This window comes from Toxorhynchites rutilus, chromosome 2 (genome assembly GCF_029784135.1).
Source record: "Toxorhynchites rutilus septentrionalis strain SRP chromosome 2, ASM2978413v1, whole genome shotgun sequence".
In the NCBI taxonomy this organism is placed as follows: Eukaryota; Metazoa; Arthropoda; class Insecta; order Diptera; family Culicidae; genus Toxorhynchites; species Toxorhynchites rutilus.
The window spans coordinates 71819101-71839989 of NC_073745.1; the positions used below are offsets into that span (position 1 = coordinate 71819101).

General features: G+C 35.4%; 1 protein-coding gene across 1 annotated transcript in view; it reads left to right on the forward strand.

Annotated features, from left to right (window-relative positions):
- Positions 1-20889, forward strand: part of LOC129767542 (liprin-beta-2) — a 144996-nt gene that overhangs the window by 11711 nt on the left and 112396 nt on the right. Inside the window, exon 2 of the mRNA XM_055768550.1 lies at positions 12117-12730. Coding sequence (XP_055624525.1) covers positions 12223-12730 — 508 coding nt within the window. The 5' untranslated portion in view covers positions 12117-12222. The remainder of the gene's footprint in view (positions 1-12116; positions 12731-20889) is intronic.

A 20889-nucleotide genomic window follows, 5' to 3' on the forward strand; every position in this document is an offset into this window, starting at 1 on the left:
TCAGAATCTAGGGGATTGAATCCGGGATTCTTCATCTATAAATGTTTAAATCGACACTAGAATACACACTCAAAATTGATTTTTAGCTCATGTTTTGTCATCCCGATTAAATGAGCATAAAAATGACAGAAAATGTTATGACTCTCAAATACTGGTAAGCATTTGTATAATATATATGGTACGGCTATATAAGATTAATACGAGCGAGCGAAACAAGAGACACGTTTCAAATAAGCATACATTACTTGGCCACGGCCCAGACCGAGATGGATATAGATCTCCTGTATGCTGGAAAGTGTTTTCAAGGAGAAAAATTAGAAAACACTTTCCAACTCCAATTTGTAATGAGATGTAATATTATCACGCTTCTCAGCAACCGCATAATTAGCTATGTGGATAGCGTGATCGTGTAAAACAGTCTTGCATTCCAGCCGGCCTTGATTCGATTCCCGTTGACGTTGTTTGGACTTTTTTCTTGGTGCAATCCCAAAAAAGAAAGAGATGTCTGCTTCCATACATACAAACATTTTAAAGTGTTGGGGGACAGATGACATTATTTGCTCATTTGACGCTACAAGGCATGACAAGATATGGTTTCTGACGAAAATGAAATGGTTTCTAGCAACGCTAGTTTGGGTGTAGGATTACAATTCATAATAAGATTGATAACATTGATCTGATGTATTAGGAATCAGCAACTTCAACCTAGAATCAGAAGCTTTGGAATTGTGTTTAAATTTGAAATCTGTATTTTGTTTCATGTCTGATATTCAAATGTGGAATCTTATTCTTAAACCTACATCTAAATCTTCAATATTTTAAAATCCAAATCTAGAATCTGAATCTGGAATTAAAGTTACAAAATATGAGATCCGATTTTAGAATCAGGAAACCAGTAACTTCAATACGAACTTGGTCACTTAAGATCTGCAAGCTCGTATTTTGTGATCAATTTTGAACCTAGAATTTTTAACATCTCACGTATCACGTTTCAGTTATTAGGAATTATCATAGAATCATCAACATACATGTAACTCTATAATTCAATACGCAATACGAGAATATCATTGATCCCAGGATTTGGATCTGGATTTGAATGTGAAGTTTACATTATATGTTATTAAATTAAAATCTAGAATATATAACTAGATCTTAATTTGTCTCAAAATCTGAATATAAATATTCCTAGGGCTACACCCTAGCGTTGGCAGAAAACATTTCATCTTTGGCAGAAATGATGCCATTTCGGGTGCTGGAAGATCAAATGCGCAAATAATGAGCTGTTTTGAAAGCTTAAAAATGGTTTGTATGTATGCGAGCAGACATCTCTTTCTGTTTTCTTTTCTCATTTCATTTGGGATTGTGCAAAAAAAAAAGTACATACGACGTCAACGAGGATCGAACCAAGGCCGGCAGGAATGCAAAGCTATTCCACACGATCACGCTATCCATATATCTGCCAGTGCTGTTATATAAAAGCGTGATAATATTACACCCCATCATAAAATGAAGTTGGAAAGTGTTTTCTAAGAGGGTAAAGAAGAACATGAACGAGAATATATCTTGCTCTGTCTGGGCCGTGTATTTGGCAAACTATACGAAAAGCTTCCATATGCTTTCATTTAAATGTGTCTCCTGTTTCGCTCGTTCATATTGGCCCTAGCAAATATATTATCTACAAATGATATACATGTATTGGGGAGTAGAAAATTTTCTGTTATTTTTCAGCTCATTTAATGTAATAAATCGGGATGCCATAACATGTGCTAAAAATCAACTTTGGGTGCAGGGATCCTGAATTTTTATTTGAATGCAGAATTTGAAATCTCAATCTAAATTTAGAATTTGAATTTTGGAGCTAAAAAAAATATCAGATTCAAATTTAGAGTTTGGAAACTTGAATTTGACACCAAATTTTAGTCATACAATTTTTGAAAATTTATATCTAAGACCCCTCGTATTGATCCGACATACCAAACCAAATCCGGAGCGTGAGATCTTGTGGATCTTAATTAAGCCTCCGGTTTTGAATTTTGCGTATACTTATGGAAGCTGATTCCGGAATATGAAAATTTTCAATTGGTTCTGAAATTAGGAATCTGAAATCTTATTTTTAGTACCTGGAATTCCGGAATCTGGTTTTGGGGATTCAGAATCTTGAATTTAATTACGGAATTTACAATATCAAATTCGAAATTCAAATCTAAACTATTAAACTAGAATTGGTAAATAGATTGATTATCTCGATCTAAAATATTGGGAAGCGAAAATTTCAATCCCAAATCAGTAGCTTGGGATCTAAATGAACCTGGTAACTGCATCTGGTTTTAAACTTGATATCCAAATTTGACATCTAATCCGGTGCTCTAAATCTGAAATTTGAATTTGGAATCTGAATCTGAGAATTGGATACTTTAAGATATGAGATTTAAGTTTGGACTCTAAAATCTAATCTCGATCTGGGATTTGGAATCTGAATGAACAAAAATAAAGAAACAATATGAGATTCGAATTTATATGTTGGAAAGACTCCCAAAGAAGATTCAGAAGAATTAACTTAAATATGACTCATAAGATCTGAGATCTTATGAAATATGAAATATGAAATTCTGGATTTCAATCTGGAAGCAGAATATTGAATCTAAGATATTTGAGATATATGATATAGCTATATGAACTTCGAATTTGATTCCATAAACCTGAATATGAACTCTGCAATTTTAGATTTAAATTTTTTTTTTTTTATTTTGACGTATGAGTCTGGTATTCTAATTTTGAAACAATAAACTTAAATTTGAACTGAATTATCTGGAAGCTGAAAATATGAATTTGGACCAGCTATTTGAGCACGTAATCCAAGATTTGATATTTCAAAATTCTAAGAAATTCTGTAATCTGGAATCTATTGAATCCAAGACAGTTCATATTCAGTTTGTAGATTTAATTAATTGCTTTTGATTTGAATATTCTTTTTTGTAAAGTTTATTCCAGGTTCAAATCTCAATCTGAAAATTCTGCAATCCTAATGTCTCATCTGGAATTGAGGAATATGAGATTTGAAATTTGAAACTGTAATCAGGCATCGGAATCGGAGATTGAGTCTGAAGTCCAAAATGGAATGTGAAGTATGAGATTCGAAATTGACATCTGAAAAGAAAAACTAATTCAAACACATTATTATACTCTAACTTAGCATCTAGAAACTCAAAATCAAACCACCCACCTGAGTGTGATTCTTCCACCAAAGATTTGCAATTTTAATATCTTGTGCCATTGTGCATTTTGAAATCGAGAATCCGCTTCCTAAATCTATGGATTCCAGGTCAATTCATATTCAAATTTCAGGTCAATTTTTTTCAATATCATATTTTATCTTATAGAGTGTAATTTCAAATTCTAATATTGATTTAAAATGTGGGAAAGGAATTTGTAATCAGAGAATCAATTCAAATCCAATTCTAAATATAGCGTTGTGGAATTTTAAAATGACCGATGGCACTGGAATCTGGGATTCTACAATTCATAAATAGTGATCCGAACTGACGAGTCAGAAATACACAAATTCTGAATCTAAATTTGAAATCGAATTATAGTTTCTATACTCCACGTTTGTTGAATGTGATTTACGACAATTTCTAATATCACAATATCACTCATATCACTATTTAAAAATTCAGAAATTCGGAATCAAACCCTTGAAATTGAAATGTATGTAGAGATTCCAAATCAGGTTATACTCAGATTGCGGATTTAAATTTTATTTTTTGTAGATTCGATTTTGTTCGATCATAGGTAGTGGAAAAAATTGGAGACTATATCATCAAGCCCACCCTTTATTTAATTTATTTTTCAGATTTCAAATTGAAAATCGCATCTTGGTTAGAAATATTTGTATACGATTTTAGCAGAATTTGCAAATGATTTTATAAATCTAGCGTTGTGAAATTTTATAATCGAATCGGACATTGAGATCGGAGACTGAGAGTGGAATCCGGAATACCTGTAGACATAGTTTATAAAAGAGAAATTCTCAAGATGACGCTGCCGTCTTGAGCCTTGGAATTAGGAAGCCTTGTATATTGATCATTAATTTGACGTTTTAGAATTCGGAAATTTGAATCATCAGATCTTAATATTGAATCTGATATGAGCCTCAAATCTATAATCTAAGAATGAAAACCACGAATCAGAATACCAAAAATCTTTAAATTAAAATGTGTAATCTGGAACTTCAATCCGGAATATGAGTCTGTAATCTGAAATCTGAAATCCGTCTTCTGGAATATGGAATCTGAAATTTGGAATCTGGAATATAGGAACAGAATTTGAATCTGAATTTAAATGTAAATTTGGAATCTTGAATGATAGATAAGAGAATCAATTCTAGAAACCTGAACTGGATTAGAAGCAAAAGATCGGAAACATGAATCTATATTATAAATCAAAAACTACGAATTGAAGTATTCGAATTTAATATTCAAGATTTCAATTCCTGATTTCTAATCCCAAATTAGAGGACTTCAAATCTGGAATTAAAAATGTTGAATATTTGATTCTGAGATCTCAATTATCAATTTCGGGTCTTGAATACGAAAATATGAAATATGATATTCGAATCTAGAATATGCACTTTGACCACTTTCTATAACCGCAGCCCAATTTTTCCCATTGATTTACATTCAAAGCAAAATATCTGGGAATATTATTTTAAAAAAAACTTGATTTCAAGTATGCCCAACAGAATTTTCCAGGGAATCGAACTTCCAGGAAGGCCATCTTATTTATCATTAGCACACAAAATATATTCATAACATTGAATATTTGACCATGTATCTTCGATAATTAAAGTAAGTGAGGCTATATAAAATGGATGCTGAAAATTAAAAAAAAAAAAACATTTGTTTTTGAAGTTTATAATACTTATCCAATAAGTTAGTCTGGGATTTGAAATCTGAAACTCCATTCATACATTTGGAACTTGGGATCTGAATCTGACTTTGAGTTCTGGAACCTAAATCTGGGATTTGAATCTGGAAACTGAACATCAATTTAAGTCGTGGAATATGAGATTCAGATTGAGTATCTGGAAACTAAAATTTGAAACCGAAAACCTGAGCTCTGCAATCTGAAATCGCTTATTTCTAGTTTCGATATGAAATATTGGTCTAAAATTATGAGTCTGGAATTTTAGAATGCAAGACTAGAATACAAATCCTAAATTCTTAAATAAGGATTGAGAGATGCCAGTCTGGATATCGGAAACTAGAAAATCATTATCTTCCATCTGAAATCAGAAATCCAGAATCTTGTTATCTAAATTTGGGATGATCAAGTTGGGATTGCAAAATTGAATCCTAAATATGAAACATGACAACCGAATCTAAAATATTGAGTCGAATATTTGACCATAAAAATCTTTACTTAAACGCCGCAATATGAGATTTGAAATATTGTTGTGCACTTTAGGGGATGGAAAACTTGAATCTTGAATTGGAATTGTGAGATACCGTCATCAGGAATCTGAATACTCATATTTCAACCTGAAATATCTCGAATCCGAATTGGATTTTTTTAATCTGGAATAAACAATCTCAATTCGGGAGTTATTAGTGTGGATTTGAAATCTAGGAATCAAGAATCTTGATTGAAAAAAAAATTCTTCAAAAGATTTAATTGTGAGATATGAATTTCAAACCTAGGAACAACAATTTGGAACCGAAATCTGAATATGAACTCTAAATTCTGCAATTTTGATTCAAAATATGATTCTAAAAGAAGATATCTAAAATTTTAAGCTTGGGCTTAAGATTCTGAATTGAGGAATTTACGATTTGATATCTGGGAAGTATGTGGCCTCATATTGTTCGAATATATTAATTCAAATTTTGTCTGCAATATGAATATACAGGACGGACTCGATTATATACAGCCTCCGATTTTGTTTCAATGTATATAATCGAGTCAAAAAATTTGTTTTTGACGTAGGACTACGTCTTTTATTTCTGTATTTCCAAACTTTGTAAGTTCAAAGTTTGGAAATCGAGAGAGTGACGCTTGGAGTGCAAGGTTTTGAACGTAAATACCCTTTTTTCGGCTGAACAGAGTGTTATGATAATCATTACATTCAAAAGACTAAATTTCCAATAGATTTCTGATTGTTATTTATTGATCCGAAAACTTTTTTCAATAGTTTCAAAATAGCTTTGAAAATAGGCTATTGAAATCACACAAATCCGTATATAAGCTGGCGCCCAACTCGGAAATCCACTGAAGCTTCTTAAAATCAAAGAATCGAATTGAATCGGAAATCCATTTAGTTGTTATTTGCGATGTGAGATGGACAAGCTCACACGCCTATGCATAATGCTCTTCTTTCCCAACTCCATTTTATTTCTGCAGTCGGTCTGAACGGAGCCGCATTGTTTGATGAAAGCAGCAGTTATTATCGAATAGCTTCCGAGGAGGAATCGATTCCTCCTATGAACGTAAATAATTATTTTCCAGCTAAACGAAGTGGGTCCTACTTCAAAATACAAGTTCCTGATATATATTTGACAGAATGTGCAAGTCCCAATTTATAATTTTTTAAATGTTTTAGTCTGAAACTTTTTGAAAACAATTTCGTGTATTTTTCAGAATGCATTATTCATATATAAAGAAGAACAAAAAGAGTTTTGCTCTTCTTATAAGACAGTTTTGATTAATTTTGAAAAAAAAATGAGTAAGCAAAGATGAAATTTGCAAATATTTCCACATCCACAGTTTTTCAGTTCTGAAAGGGAGCTGCCAACTCCCCAACTCCCTCCCAACAACCGTGTTTTGAAAAATGTGTCACAAATACAGGTCGGAATCGATTATCCGAAATTTTAGACTCGATTATCCGGAGTATTTTTTTTTATTTTCGGAAATTTTGAATAATTTGCATAATAATTCCATATTGAATAGCTAATAGGGGTATCAAATGAAAGGGCTTAACTGGTAGAATGCAGTTAATTATAAAAATGCAAATCTAAAATGGCGACCACTACGAAATGGCGGATTTCATATTTTCTCAGAACCCCAATATGGGTATCAAATGAAAGGGCTTGACTAGTAGGACACAATTATTTATGAAAAATGTAAATCCATGATGGCGGCCACCACAAAATGGCGGATTACATATTTTCTCAGAACCCCATCAATATGGGTATCAAATGAGAGAGCTTGACTAGTAGAATACAGTTATTTATGAAAAATGCATATACAAGATGGCGGCCACTACAAAATGACGAATTTCATATTTTCTCAGAACGCCATCAATATGGGTATCAAATGAAAGGACTTGACTAGTAGAACGCAGTTATTCATGAAAAATGCCAATCCAAAATGACCGAAACCACAAGATGGTGACATATATAATTTTTTCACAATACCATCAATATGGGTATCAAATGAAAGGGCTTAACTAGTAGAACACAGTTATTTATGTAAAATGCAAATCCAAAACGGTCGCCCTCACGAAATGCCGCCATTATTTTTTTCAAAGCTCCATCAATATGGGTATCAAATGAAAGTGGTCGACTGGTAGAACACCGTAGATCATGAAAAATCCAAACCCAAGATGACCGCAGTTCCCAAATAAACAATTATTTTTTAATGGTTCCATTCAGCTTACCCTGTTCCTATGTATGTTTGAATGTTTGTAGGATTGTCCCACATTAATAGAAAATTGACCCCGTTCCTGTTGACTGATTGATCTGAAATTTGGAACATACATTCAATTCTACTGTCATTATAAAACTGCGTATTCCATGATCTTGAAAAAGTCAATTTGCCACCGCTAATGGCTCATTGGTTTGACTTGTAGAATTATACTATGAACAACATAAATTCGAAAAGGTCGCCACCACAAAATGGTCGACCATGTATTTTTTGCAATCCCCTCAATATTGGTATCAAATAAAATGATTTGACTTATAGAATACAGTTCTTCTTCTTCTTCTTCAATGGCACTAACGTTCCTAGAGGAACTTCGCCGTCTCAACGTAGTATTACTTGCGTCATTTTTTATTAGTACTTAGTTGAGATTTCTATGCCAAATAACACGCCTTGAATGCATTCTGAGTGGCAAGCTCTAGAATACGCGTGATCACAGTGCAAGTCGGAGGAAATTTCTTTGACGAAAAATTCCTCCGACCAGAACGGGAATCGAACCCGAACACCCGGCATGTTAGTTATGACGCTAACCACTCGGCCAAGGGAGCACTATAGAATACAGTACATCATTAAAATATTCCGAAGAAAGTTAGGTAAGGAATAAAAAAATAAAATTATTTTTTTGAATGGTTTTAATGTAGAGACATATACTGATGATACAGATAATTTGCTAAAAACTAGAAAATAAAATCATAAAAAAAATTCAAGCTCAACGGTTTGATGTACTAAAAGAATTAAGTAAGTAGCAGTTAGTTATCACATCCGTTCCTTCATTAATTTAGGGCGATGATGCGACTAAAATAAAAATAAATTTTATTGGGACAACCCTACAAACATTCAAACATACATACAAACAATTCAAGCTGAATGAAACAATTTAAAAAGTAATTAGTTGTTTGGGGACTGTAGTCATCTTGGAGTTGGTTATTTCCTGATCTGCTATGTTCTACAAGTCGAGAACTTTTTTTTGATACCCATATTGATGAGGTTTTGAAAAAAAAGTATTAGCGCCATTTTGTGGTGGCGGCCACTTTGGAATTGCATTTTTCATAAATTACTGTATTCTACTAGTCAATCCCTTTCATTTGATATACATATTGATGGGGTTCTGAGACAATTTTTTTGTAGCGGTAGCCATCTTTGATTTACATTTTCCATAAATAATTGTGTTCTACTGGTCAAGCCCTTTCATTCGATACCCATATTGATGGGATTTTGAAAAAAATATATACATAATCCGTCATTTACCCACATTGCAGGGGTTCTGAGAAAATATGTAATCCGCCATTTTGTAGCGGTCGTCATCTTGGATTTTCAAGATCATGGAATACGCCGCTTTATAATGACACCAGAGATAAAGATGTGTTCCAAATTTCAGATCAATCGGTCAACAGAAAGGGGGTTACAAAGTTACAAAGTCACAAAGATACAAACGGGTGAACCTAGATAAAACCGCTTAATAAATAAGTGCCAATCATAATTATATTCGATTATCCGGAGGATTCGATTATCCGGAGTGCAAAAAAATCAATACTCCGGATAATCGAGTCCGACCCGTATTAATAAAACGTCAGTGAAAGGTACATTTCGACGTAGGATTACGTCTTTAATTTCTATACGGGTCACCTCAAAGAGCATTCGCAGAATATGGACAAAAGAAGATCTATGCTTGCACTTGCTTAAACTTTTCAGAGTTCTTTCAAAATATTCATTTATTGATTCACATCCTACTTCAATCAAATGATCACGAAGCCAACAGTAGTCCTATGTCAATCTTGCGGTTGTAGCACAGATATAATCTATCCCAGTTTTTTATAATTATGGTTACCATCAATAGGTAGAGTCACTCAATATATGCTACTTTTTTTTCTTTGATGAATACTACAAATTTCAAATGTTCCATGTACCGCAAATGTAATTCATCTTGTTCAATAACCTGGTGTTGTTTTGAGCTCTTCATCTATTGCAAAGAAATTTATTTTTTGTTTTCTGCATATTATTCCCGTTCATGAACTGGTTATTTTTGTAAGCTTATCTTGCACTTGCTACCCAAAGTACAATTGAAGCGTCTCATTCGGCGAGGAAATCTCAACTATTAATTAACAAAAACGATGCTCTGTGGAACAATGATATAAAGGGTGTGTCACATCAAATTGCATCACGGAAAAAACACTGTAGAAATTTAATTTTTAGGAATTATATCTTCAGCTTATAATCAGATAATCTGATAAGAGTGTATAGATCACGTTGGCCATGCTTCACTGTCAATTTTTCGTAAATTTGGAAAAATGTCGTCGAACGAAAAAGAGCGTCGTGAATTAAACCTGTGCACTCATTTCGAGAAACCGGAGTTGTCACATCGGGACATCGGTAAGATGCTGGGAATCGTCCAATCCACAGTCAGCAGAGTACTAAAACGATACTTCGAGAACCTAACCATCGACCGGAAGGTGAAGAACGGCAAAAATGGATGCTCCGTCAGTCAGATCACAAGCGCGTAGTTAAGCAGTTTAGACGTGATCCGAGAAGTTCGGTCCGGGATGTCGCCAATAAGCTGAATTTGTCAAGTTCATTCGTCCAGCGGACCAAGCAGCGGGAGGGCCTGCGTACATACAAGGTTCAGAAGGCTCCTGACCGCGACGAAAGGCAAAACATGGTGGGGAAGACGCGAGCCCGGAAGCTGTACACTGTACAGCTGTACACCGAAATGCTGACGAAGCCGCATTGCCTGGTAATGGACGACGAAACCTACGTCAAAGCGGACTTTCGTCAGCTGCCGGGCCTGTTGTTCTTCTCCGCAGAGGACAAATTCAGCGTTCCGGAGGAGATTCGCAAGCAGAAACTATCCAAGTTTGCCAAAAAGTACATGGTGTGGCAAGCGATCTGCTCTTGCGGAAAGCGGAGCGCCCCCTTCGTGATGACCGGCACGGTAAACGGGCAGGTTTACCTTAAGGAGTGCCTACAGAAGCGCTTACTACCACTATTGAAGCAGCACGAGGGCCCGACCATCTTCTGGCCGGATCTCGCTTCGTGCCACTATTCAAATGACGTGTTGGAGTGGTACGAAGCCAACGGGGTCACCTTCGTGCCAAAGGAAATGAACCCGCCCAACGCGCCGGAGCTTCGCCTAATAGAGAAATATTGGGCGATTATGAAGCAGGCCCTCCGGAAGAACCCAAAAGTTGTCAAATCGGAGGCGGACTTCAAGAGAAAATGGATTTCTGTTCAAAAAAACTTCAACCTGACGTTGTACAGAACCTTATGGACGGGGTAAAGAGGAAGGTGCGAGCATACGGGCTTGGGCTCGAAGTATGAATAAAAAGAAAATGCCAAAAGTTGTTTAATAGTTTTTTATTTTACTGTCTAAAATTTTCAAAAGGATCAGTCTACTGGGCGAATTTCTACAGCGTTTTTTCCGTGATGCAATTTGATGTGACACACCCTTTAATTCAAGAAACAGCCGAGGCAAAAAAAAACATAAGCCTCCGGTTCTAAGATTTTATGACTAAACATAATCGAAAAATAATGATGATGGCGACCGATTTGCTCTCGTGTGTTTTTTTTCCTCTCCCGTGACCCTATCATTTTTGCTAAGGTGAACAAACACAAACATTTATTATACATTTTTGTGGTTGTTTCCGTTTGTTTGTTTCACACTTGTGTCATACATTCGATCCCAACGAGTTTGCACTAAACGATTGCGACTCCACTTCACCTGGGGAAGATGGGGGGTCACCGTCAACACGCTGCCGTTGGGTAAATAAAATATCTCAGAGCCGTCTCATTCGCCGCATTCGACCGCAAGCCGGGCGAAGGCTAGCAAGAACAGCATTGGCGTCGAACGGTGGCGGTGAATGCTGCGGTTCCGCCGCCGCCGATGGGAAAACTGAAGATTTGATTTTTAGCGGTTGGTGGTCCGCGCTGGAAAATAGGCATGAAATCGATGTCAATTCTTGACATTTCGAATTTAGGTTGTTGAATCTGAGATTCTTCACGGAGATTGCGGAGATCAGTTTGCAGTTGGTTCGACCCTGGTGGCGCTGCTGCTGTTGGCGGCATGCATAAACGTCGGGCAGCAACTGCAACCGCAACAGTAGTAATTGGAGAGTGCTCAATCTCAGAACATACGGGCGCGCGCATTCAGAATTAACAGTTTGGGAGAGGGGGTGTTCTCAAATGACACTGAATCGTTTTGTTCGTTGCCCAATAATTGTGGAAAGTGGAAAGAACGAAAGCAACTGAAGGAATTAAATTATTTTTCAAGTGATACAATCTAATCAAGATCGTCCCGCGCTTCCCAGCTTCTCTGGAAACGGCGAACGCCGAGTGCACGATTTAACCGACAATAAGCAGGGAGTGAAAAATCGACTGGGAATAAGTTAATATTCGAGATAATGGTGACTAATTTTTCTCACGCACAGGGGCAGCTCGACAGTAAAAGCAATGTGAAGAAGCGCGAGGTGTAGTTTTAAAGCTAAAGTTATACTGTTTCAAGTGAAGATAAGCACTAGTAGTGATTGAGTGGTTATGCGTGATCTGCCGAAAACGACCACTCAGGTGGTGAAGAAAGCCTCGGATATCTTTGTCCCGGGAGAGCAAGTGCTCCATTTGTATGGATCCTCCCATCGTAAGCCGCAACCCCCGGCTAAGGTGGTTGGCAGCGCCAGATACAATCATCTCTCGGAGGGGATTAAAGCGTCCCCCGCGAGGCAGTCTCTGGTTAGTGAACCGACTAGTAGTTCGACCACGGAGGAAGAAGATGAGCAGGCTTTCAACGTGGATGAAGTGAGTGAAGAAGAAGAAGAAGAGGGAGAGGAGGAAGAAGAAGAAATTAGCAGTCCCAGTTCCTCCGCAAGTGAGATTGAGGTGGGGGACGATGATGAAGGAGGTACGTCGGGAAGGCAGGAAGCTTCCGTTGATGATGAAAGCCATTCCCCAACAGTGATGAAGAAAAATGGCCGCACGGAGCAGCATACGATGACGGATGAGAGCAAAATTCCCCGGCTAAGGAAGCACCGTGGCACCAAACAGCAAGGTATTATAAAATTCCCTCTAAATTAATTATCCCAATGGAAGCAGTTTGTTGTGCGAACGCGCAAACAGTATTTCTCGGTGTTCATCCAGATTAAATCACGATTTCATCGTAAGCCTGGTTGTGTCAAGCGCTAATTCCGAACGCAAACCAATCAATTTAACCTGATTAAATAGCGCCACATGGTTACCCAGGTATCAATCTCTTCCCATCTATGTTTATACAGGTCTCGATTGATTTATCGCCCTGTGGGCTTAGTGGGGGTGGCCCTTTGGAGGCTACTAAGACACAGTTCAGAGAATAACTTAAAACAGTTTCAATCGATTCGCTTATCATAATCTCGAGTCGAGCTCCCCATAATTCGAGGTGCAATTCTGAAAGCTGTCTGTGACTATTATGAATTGCTTGCTCTCCCTCCCAGTTTCGCAACGAATGCAAGAAATGATTACTACCCTTCCCTTCTAGTAGTAGCGCTATTCTTGTCTTTCATTAGATTTTCGTTTAATATTAGGTTGGGGAAAACAAAAGGAGTGATCGATATCTCGTATAAGTAAAGTTGTATGATCATTGGAAAGGTTACATTTCCATTTTTTTCCAACGGAGAGTTAGCAAAAGACCTGGTTTGGTTATCAAGGGAGTAAAAAATCCCCCAAACCAAATCACTTGCTGTATGGCAAATATTCTATAGGAGTAATTCCAAATGAAATCGACAAATGACAAAACATGAGTATTTTTTATTCGAATGAAAGTATGTATTCCGTTTGGGTTATAGGAAATATGAGTTTTCCACAACAATTGGGAATTTTTTGACTCAAGCGTAACTTTTGAAAAGGGCGTATCGATTTGAGTAAGGGAAATTTTTGATAATTTATATCACAAAAACTATGAGTCGTTCCGAAATAGTGTCTTAGAAAGAGTTATAGAGTATTGATGGTTGAATATGAAAAAAAATGTACACTGAGAAAAAAAGTTAGTACTCTTTTTTTTATTTACAAAATGAAAATTCAATTTGCAATATCCAAAATACTAAATAAAAATGGGCCCAAAATGGTAAAACTATTTTTGACGAACTTTGAGGAACATCGAATTTTTAGGAATTTTCGAAACTTCGAATTTTTGTATGTTAGCAATCATTCTTAGCCACTAATTTTGAATTCTGATGTGATTTAAAACAAAAAAGGTTATTATCAATCTCCTTCTAAATGCAACCATTCTCGAGATATTTAAAAAAATATTTCCAATTTATAATCTTTTTTATAGTAAATAATCTCTTTTAATATGTTTCTCGTGTTATACCGTCATGTTCATGAAATTTTATGAATTTTGTTAAAATTTCCAACAATTTTTTTGATTGATTGAAGTTTGTATTAAGATAAAAAAGATTTTTTAGTTTCGCTACGTTTTGTATTAACCCACATGTCTTCGAATGTTTCGTAACGTAACTCCTAAACATATGTCTTTACCATAACGATGTATTTGGAAAAGAAAATTATAAGCGAATTCATAAAATCTCATGAACATGATGGTACAACACGACAAACATATTTAAAGGGCCTATTTACTATTAAAAAGACAATAAATTACAAATATTTTTTTAAATATCTCGAGAATGGCTACATTTAGAAGGAAACAAAAATTCGAAATTTCGAAAATTCCTAAAAATTCGATGTTTCACAAAGTTCGTCAAAAATAGTTTTACCATCTTGGGCCCATTTTTTAAATTTTCTGCATGACTTCTATTAAAAATCCAATGTGAAGATAATCTCATATATTTTAAGATAAGAGAAAAATAATCTTTGTACAGCGTAATGCTCTAAATATACACACAAAATTTAGATATATGAAAAACAAAATTTAAAATATATTAGAACAGTAATGGGTCTCTGAATTCAAAATAAATGCCGAAAGGCCAAAAAAACATTTTTTTTTGCGCAATCCTCTTAAAAATTCGAGGAAAAATTAGAATAATTAAAATAAAAATTAGAGTAAAATTGGGTCTCAAAGTTATATTTTTTTTTCAAAATTTCGAAATGCCTGAAAATATATATAATTTTTTTTTTGTACCGCGAAAAACAATCTAAAAATTCCGGAAAAAATTACATAAAATAGACGTAGGAAAAAAAATGAATACAAACTAGAGTAGTATTGAATTTCAAAAAAATTAAATTTAATTTAAAAAAATTATTTAAATTTTTTTTGTGTTTGATTTTCTGATGAAAAAATTGTTTGACAATATTGATCGATACACCTAAGTAAGATGTAATTTCAGTATTTCTTTCAAATTTTTATCTCGAAGCTTTTGAGGAAGGCGTAATATAAACGAAAAAGTACGTTTTTCACTATAGATCCTATGTTAAACCACATAGGGGTTCAAATAAAACGCCAAAAATTATTATTTAACATCATATACAATATTTGCTATACAGCTGGTGATTTGGTTTGGGGGAACTTTTTACTCCCTTACCCGGCCAAGCCCTTTGGCATATTTTATAGTTTTAATCTAATGAAAGCGATAAGTCTTGAAATTGTAAGTGGCGTTTATAAATTTAATACGATAACAACCAATTACGTGTTATTTCGGTTTCTATAATTCCGTTCAGATATTTCTGGATGGTGGAATACACCTCGTACTGATAAGCATTTTTCATAACGAGAAAAATGCCGATAACTTGTTTTTTGTTATCAATATTTTCACACACTCTCTTTTTCTTACTATGAGCAAGCTCATGGGTCCAATAGCAGAACTGTTCATTGATTGATCTTCTAATCGACCCTGTTGAATTTACCTTTTACTATAAAATTCCTAGTATTTCTAACAAAACTCATCATTATTATATCAGATTATTTTCAGACAAAATTCTCGTTCAAGATTTTTCAACCACTCGCGAACAACATGTTTCTCCGCTACATGGAATAAATGTTTTATACAAAAAATATGATAGAATAAAGACAGTCCTAAATCGGATAATTTTTTCCCCTCATAAAGGTGGGAGGAGTGTTGAACCACATTAAAAATGTTTCTTGACCCCTAAAACCTCCACATGCCAAATTGGGTTCAGTTTGCTTGATAAGTTCTTGAATTATGCAGAAATGTATGTTTCATTTGTATGGCGGTCCCCCCCCTCTGAGAGAGGGGAGGAGTGTCTATTAACCACGGAAATGTTTCTTGTCCCCTAAAACATTCGCATGACAAATTTGGCTCCATTTGCTCGATTAGTTTTCGAATTATGCAGAAATTCGTCTTTCATTTGTATGGCAGCTCCCTAGTGCGGTGAAGTGCCTAACCACCGTAGAACCATTCATTGCACCCTACAACCTCCACATGCCAAATTTGGTTTCATTTGCTTGATTAATTCTCGAGTAATGCAGAAGTTTGTGTTTCATTTGTATGACAGCCCCCCCTTAGAATGTGGGGTGAAGAGTCTAACAACCATAGAAACATTTATTGCACCCTAAAACCTCCATATGCCTAATTTGGGTTCATTTGCTTGATTAATTATCGAGTAATGCAGAAATTTGTGTTTCATTTGTATGGTAGCCCCCCCTTAGAGAGGGGGGAGGGGTCTTAAACTATCACGAAAACCTCCCCTGCCCCAAAAACCCCTACATACCAATTTTCATGTTGATCAACTCAGTAGTTTCCGAGTCCATAAGAATCAGACAAACAGACAGACAGACAGACAGAAACCCATTTTTAACGGGTGTTAAATAAAAAATGAGAATTTTTTCAATCACATATAAAAAACAATGTTTTTTTTCATCGATTTCAGTATTTTTTATTAATAACATAATGTATTTTCTTCAAAAAAATGTCAGTGAATGTTTGAGTAAGGGCCGTGGTCTGCTGTTCGACGCAACTTTGTTGCGATGCTCTCACAAAAACGTTGTACGGCACTTACATCCATTTTCCGGATGCAATTCTGGATTCTTGTAGTCAGTTGCTTCGTGTCCTTGGCCCTCCAATTGTTTTTATTCACTATGGCACTGAGTGAGCTTAAGAAATCCTCTATTGGGCGGCACTGGGGCAATTTTGTTGGGTTACGATCTCTCGGCACGAACGGTATCTTTTTCTCCTCAAGATACGCCAGCGTCTTCTTGGCGTAATGGGAAGACGCCTTGTCCGGCCAGAAGACGTACTTCCCATCCACGGGATGCTCGTTCAGGAACGGCAGCAGGGTTTTATCGAGGCACTCTTCTCGATAGATTTGTTGGTTGATTGCCAGACCGCTCGGCTTAAACCAAGGCTTTGAAATGCCCCGGTCGGAAATGGCGATGTACAACATAACCTTTTTTTCAAACTTGTGCTTGAACTTGTATTTCACTTCAGGCGGTGTGAATGACTTGTCGCTGGAGTAGTAATTATCATTTCTTGGAATATGCGTTTTGGACAACGGAAAATAGCTTTCATCGTCCAGAACGAAAGACGTCCCGCGGTATTTTTGGTCATCCACTGACACTGTGATTTAACCGTCTCAATCTGCTCCTCCGTGTACTCCGGCGACCTCGTCTTCTTCCTGCAGACGATTCCTTCCATCTTGAGGTTCCGATGGATCAATACGTGGGAGCAGCCATATTTCCGACCGGCGTCACGCAGGCTGGTTGCGTCCTTGTTGTCAAACAGCTTCTTTAACGATGTCTTCCTCTGCTTCGTCATTATCGTCACCGGACGACCACTTCCGACCTTCCGCTCTATGTTCAGGGAACCCAGGATACGATATACCGTACTGACAGGTACATTTTCTTCCTTAAAATATGCCACCGTGAACTTTTTTCCTTGCTGTCGTGTCGTAGAACCGTACAATGCGTTCGCGTAGCACGTGCTGTTTCGACGCCATCTTTGCTTTGACTAAATTCAAACTAGCTAAACCAAACACGCCTTCTGTTTCTAGGGAGCCCAAAGAGTAATTTTCTTGGAGAAAGAAAATTTTACGCTCTTTATTTGAGTTCATATACGGTATACACTTCGCCACAGATCGTCAGTACATCGTAAAAATGAGGAAAAATGTTTTTTCTAACAACATTTTCCCTTTTCACGATTTATCAATTTAAATAATTTGTTCCGCTGTGTTTTTATCGTGCATTCGCGATTGACTACAGTTAACGTCACTCGAATTCAAATAAGTGATTGAATGATGCGAGTTATTTCGTAAGGAAAAGTTTTGGAAATAATTGTTAGGCCAACTAAATGCTGTGTCCAACGTGCAAATAAACGTAAATAAAGGCTTTTCAAATGAAGGCGATCTGGCGTAATGGTTAACATCTGTACCTCTCGTGCTGAAGATCATGAGTTCAATTGCTGTTTATATTTTTTAAGCAAGCTGAGACTTTTTTACATAAAATATCCAAACCTAAAGAAAACTTATTTTAACTTTTTTGGTATATATTTTTTTCCCATTTTCATTTTCAAAAAAAAAATTAAAATTTAATTTAGAAAAATATAATATTTTTTTTAGGGTTTTCTTCTAATGTGGAGGCGCCTATTTCAAATGTTTTTTCAAGCCCTGAAGAAATAAAACTAAGAGTATTTTATTATACACTAGCTAACCCGGCAAACTTCGTCCCGCCCATTTACTTTATTAATTCTCGAGTAATGCAGAAATTTGTGTTTTATTTGTATGGCAGCCACCCCTAAGAGAGGGAGAGGGGTATCTAACCACCATAGAAACATTCATTGCACCCTAAAGTTTCCATATGCCTAATTTGGTTTAATTTGCTTGATTAATTCTCGGGTAATGCAAAAATTTGTGTTTCATTTGTACGGCAGCCCCCTCTAAGAGAGGGGGAAGGAGTATCTTAACACCATAGAAACATTTATTGCATCCTAAAACCTCCACATGCCAAATTTGGTTTCATTTGCTTGATTAATTCTCGAGTAATGCAGAAATTTGTGTTTCATTTGTATGGCAGCCCCCCCTTTGAGTGGGGGAAGGACTGTCTAACCATCATAGAAACATTTATTGCACCCTAAAACTTTCACATGCCAACTTTGGTTTCGTTTGATTGATTAATTTCCGAGTAATGCAAAAAATTGTGTTTCATTTGTATGGCAGCCCCCTCTAAGAGAGAGGGAAGGAGTATCTTATCACCATAGAAACATTTATTGCATCCTAAAACCTCCACATGCCAAATTTGGTTTCATTTGCTTGATTAATTCTCGTGTAATGCAGAAATTTGTGTTTCATTTGTATGGCAGCCCCCCCTTTGAGTGAGGGAAGGACTGTCTAACCATCATAGAAACATTTATTGCACCCTAAAACTTTCACATGCCAACTTTGGTTTCGTTTGCTTGGTTAATTTCCGAGTAATGCAGAAATTTGTGTTTCATTTGTATGGCAGCCCCCCCTTAGAGAGGGGGGAGGGGTCTCAAAATATCACGAAAACCTTCCCCGGCCCCAAAAACCCCTACATACCAATTTTCATGTCGATCGGTTCAGTAGTTTCCGAGTCTATAAGAATCAGACAGACAGACAGACATCACTCCATTTTTATATATATAGATTTTTATTATTTTTGAAAAAGTGGGAATTTAAAAATCAGTGCCATGGTGTACACGATCTCAGCCGTTCCGGTTACCTGAGCCAAAAAATTCAACGTGTTCCTAATTAGTGAACATGCCGCAAAATAGAATATATACAAAATGGCGGCCATTTGTTTAGCATGTCCTTATGATGATTCCATTAAAAAGAGAGAGTAAAAATAATAAAAAAAAGTTTTGTTATTTTATAAAAAAGTGATACAGATACATCTTAAAACCTGATATTTTAAATTTTTGATATCTTTTGTAACAATGTCTATTTTTTTCAACATTTTGACCTAAAAGTAAACGTTTCAGTCGAAGTATACAAACTTTTTCTAATTAGTCCATTAAAATATCTTTTATTTGTATAAATAAATTCAAATGAAGTATATTTTTCAAATTATTTATTTTCTTAAATGAAACTGGAAGACAATTAAGTATCTCAAAAAACGAGAAAAAAAATCTTCCTGAGACGAATTCCATGCCAACTCAACTGGTCGTTGGCAGCACCACCTCAGATAGCAGTGAAACGTTGTGGGTGTAAACAAATGGGTCATTTAAACAACTTGGCATACCATAAATATTCAACAAAGAAATAGACTGCGTATTGAATAGGGGCAAAAAAATTCTATTTGCAAACTCAAAGACTATAACACCGACAAAATTCTGGTCAAAGGATCAAATGTAGGAAATTATTGAAATTTTCATAAAAAACCAAAACTTTTTCTAAACAAAAATTCGCTAATTTTTTTTTTTCAAAATTAAAATTCATTTTTCTCAAAAAAATTTTTTTTTAAGATTTAAAAAATTTTTTTTGTATAGCCCTTAAAATTTCCAGCAAGTCGTCCGTTCATCGAAAAATGGGCATTTTAACAGGGAAGATTTTTTTCTAACAACAACTTTTACATGTTTCTTTGAGAAAAATTACAATAAATTCTAATTTTGTTTAAAATCAATATAGCGATATAGTGTATTCGGCAAAGTTTTAGATCTTATTAAAATATGAACTTTTGTCGAAGACATTAGCTTTCTATCTTTTAAAGTTTCTGGCATATATAGCATCCTTGTATGGAGACTCTTGAAAAATAATGTTTTACTCCTAACATTTTTGTGTATAAATTCTCGCGTTTGCCATGTTCTTGGCATGTTTCTAAACAGAAAAAAAAGTTAGCAGAGCATGTAAATCACGATAATTTATACATAAAAATGTTACGAGTTAAACATGATAGTAATTTTTCAAAGAAAAACATGAAAAATTTGGATTTCGAATAAAAAATTTCAGGAGTTTCCATGAAAAAATGCCATATACCTCAAACTCTATAAAGGATAAACTGATGATGTCTTTGACAAAAATCCACATTTTAACATTATCTAAAGTTTTGCTAAATACACTATTTCCCTATCTAGTTTTTAGACAAAATAAGGATTGGTTGTAATTTTGTAAAAGAAAACATATAAAAGTTGTTGTTAAAAATAAATTTCCCTGTAGAGGGGACCCACCTTCCGATGTAAAGATGACATATTGGTTATTGTGTGAACTATTCATATATATTTCCTGCGAATTTCAAAAGAAGGATTTTGAAAACAATGGTTTCAACTATTTTAAAATGTACAAAGTTTTCAAAATTTAATATTGACATTTTTT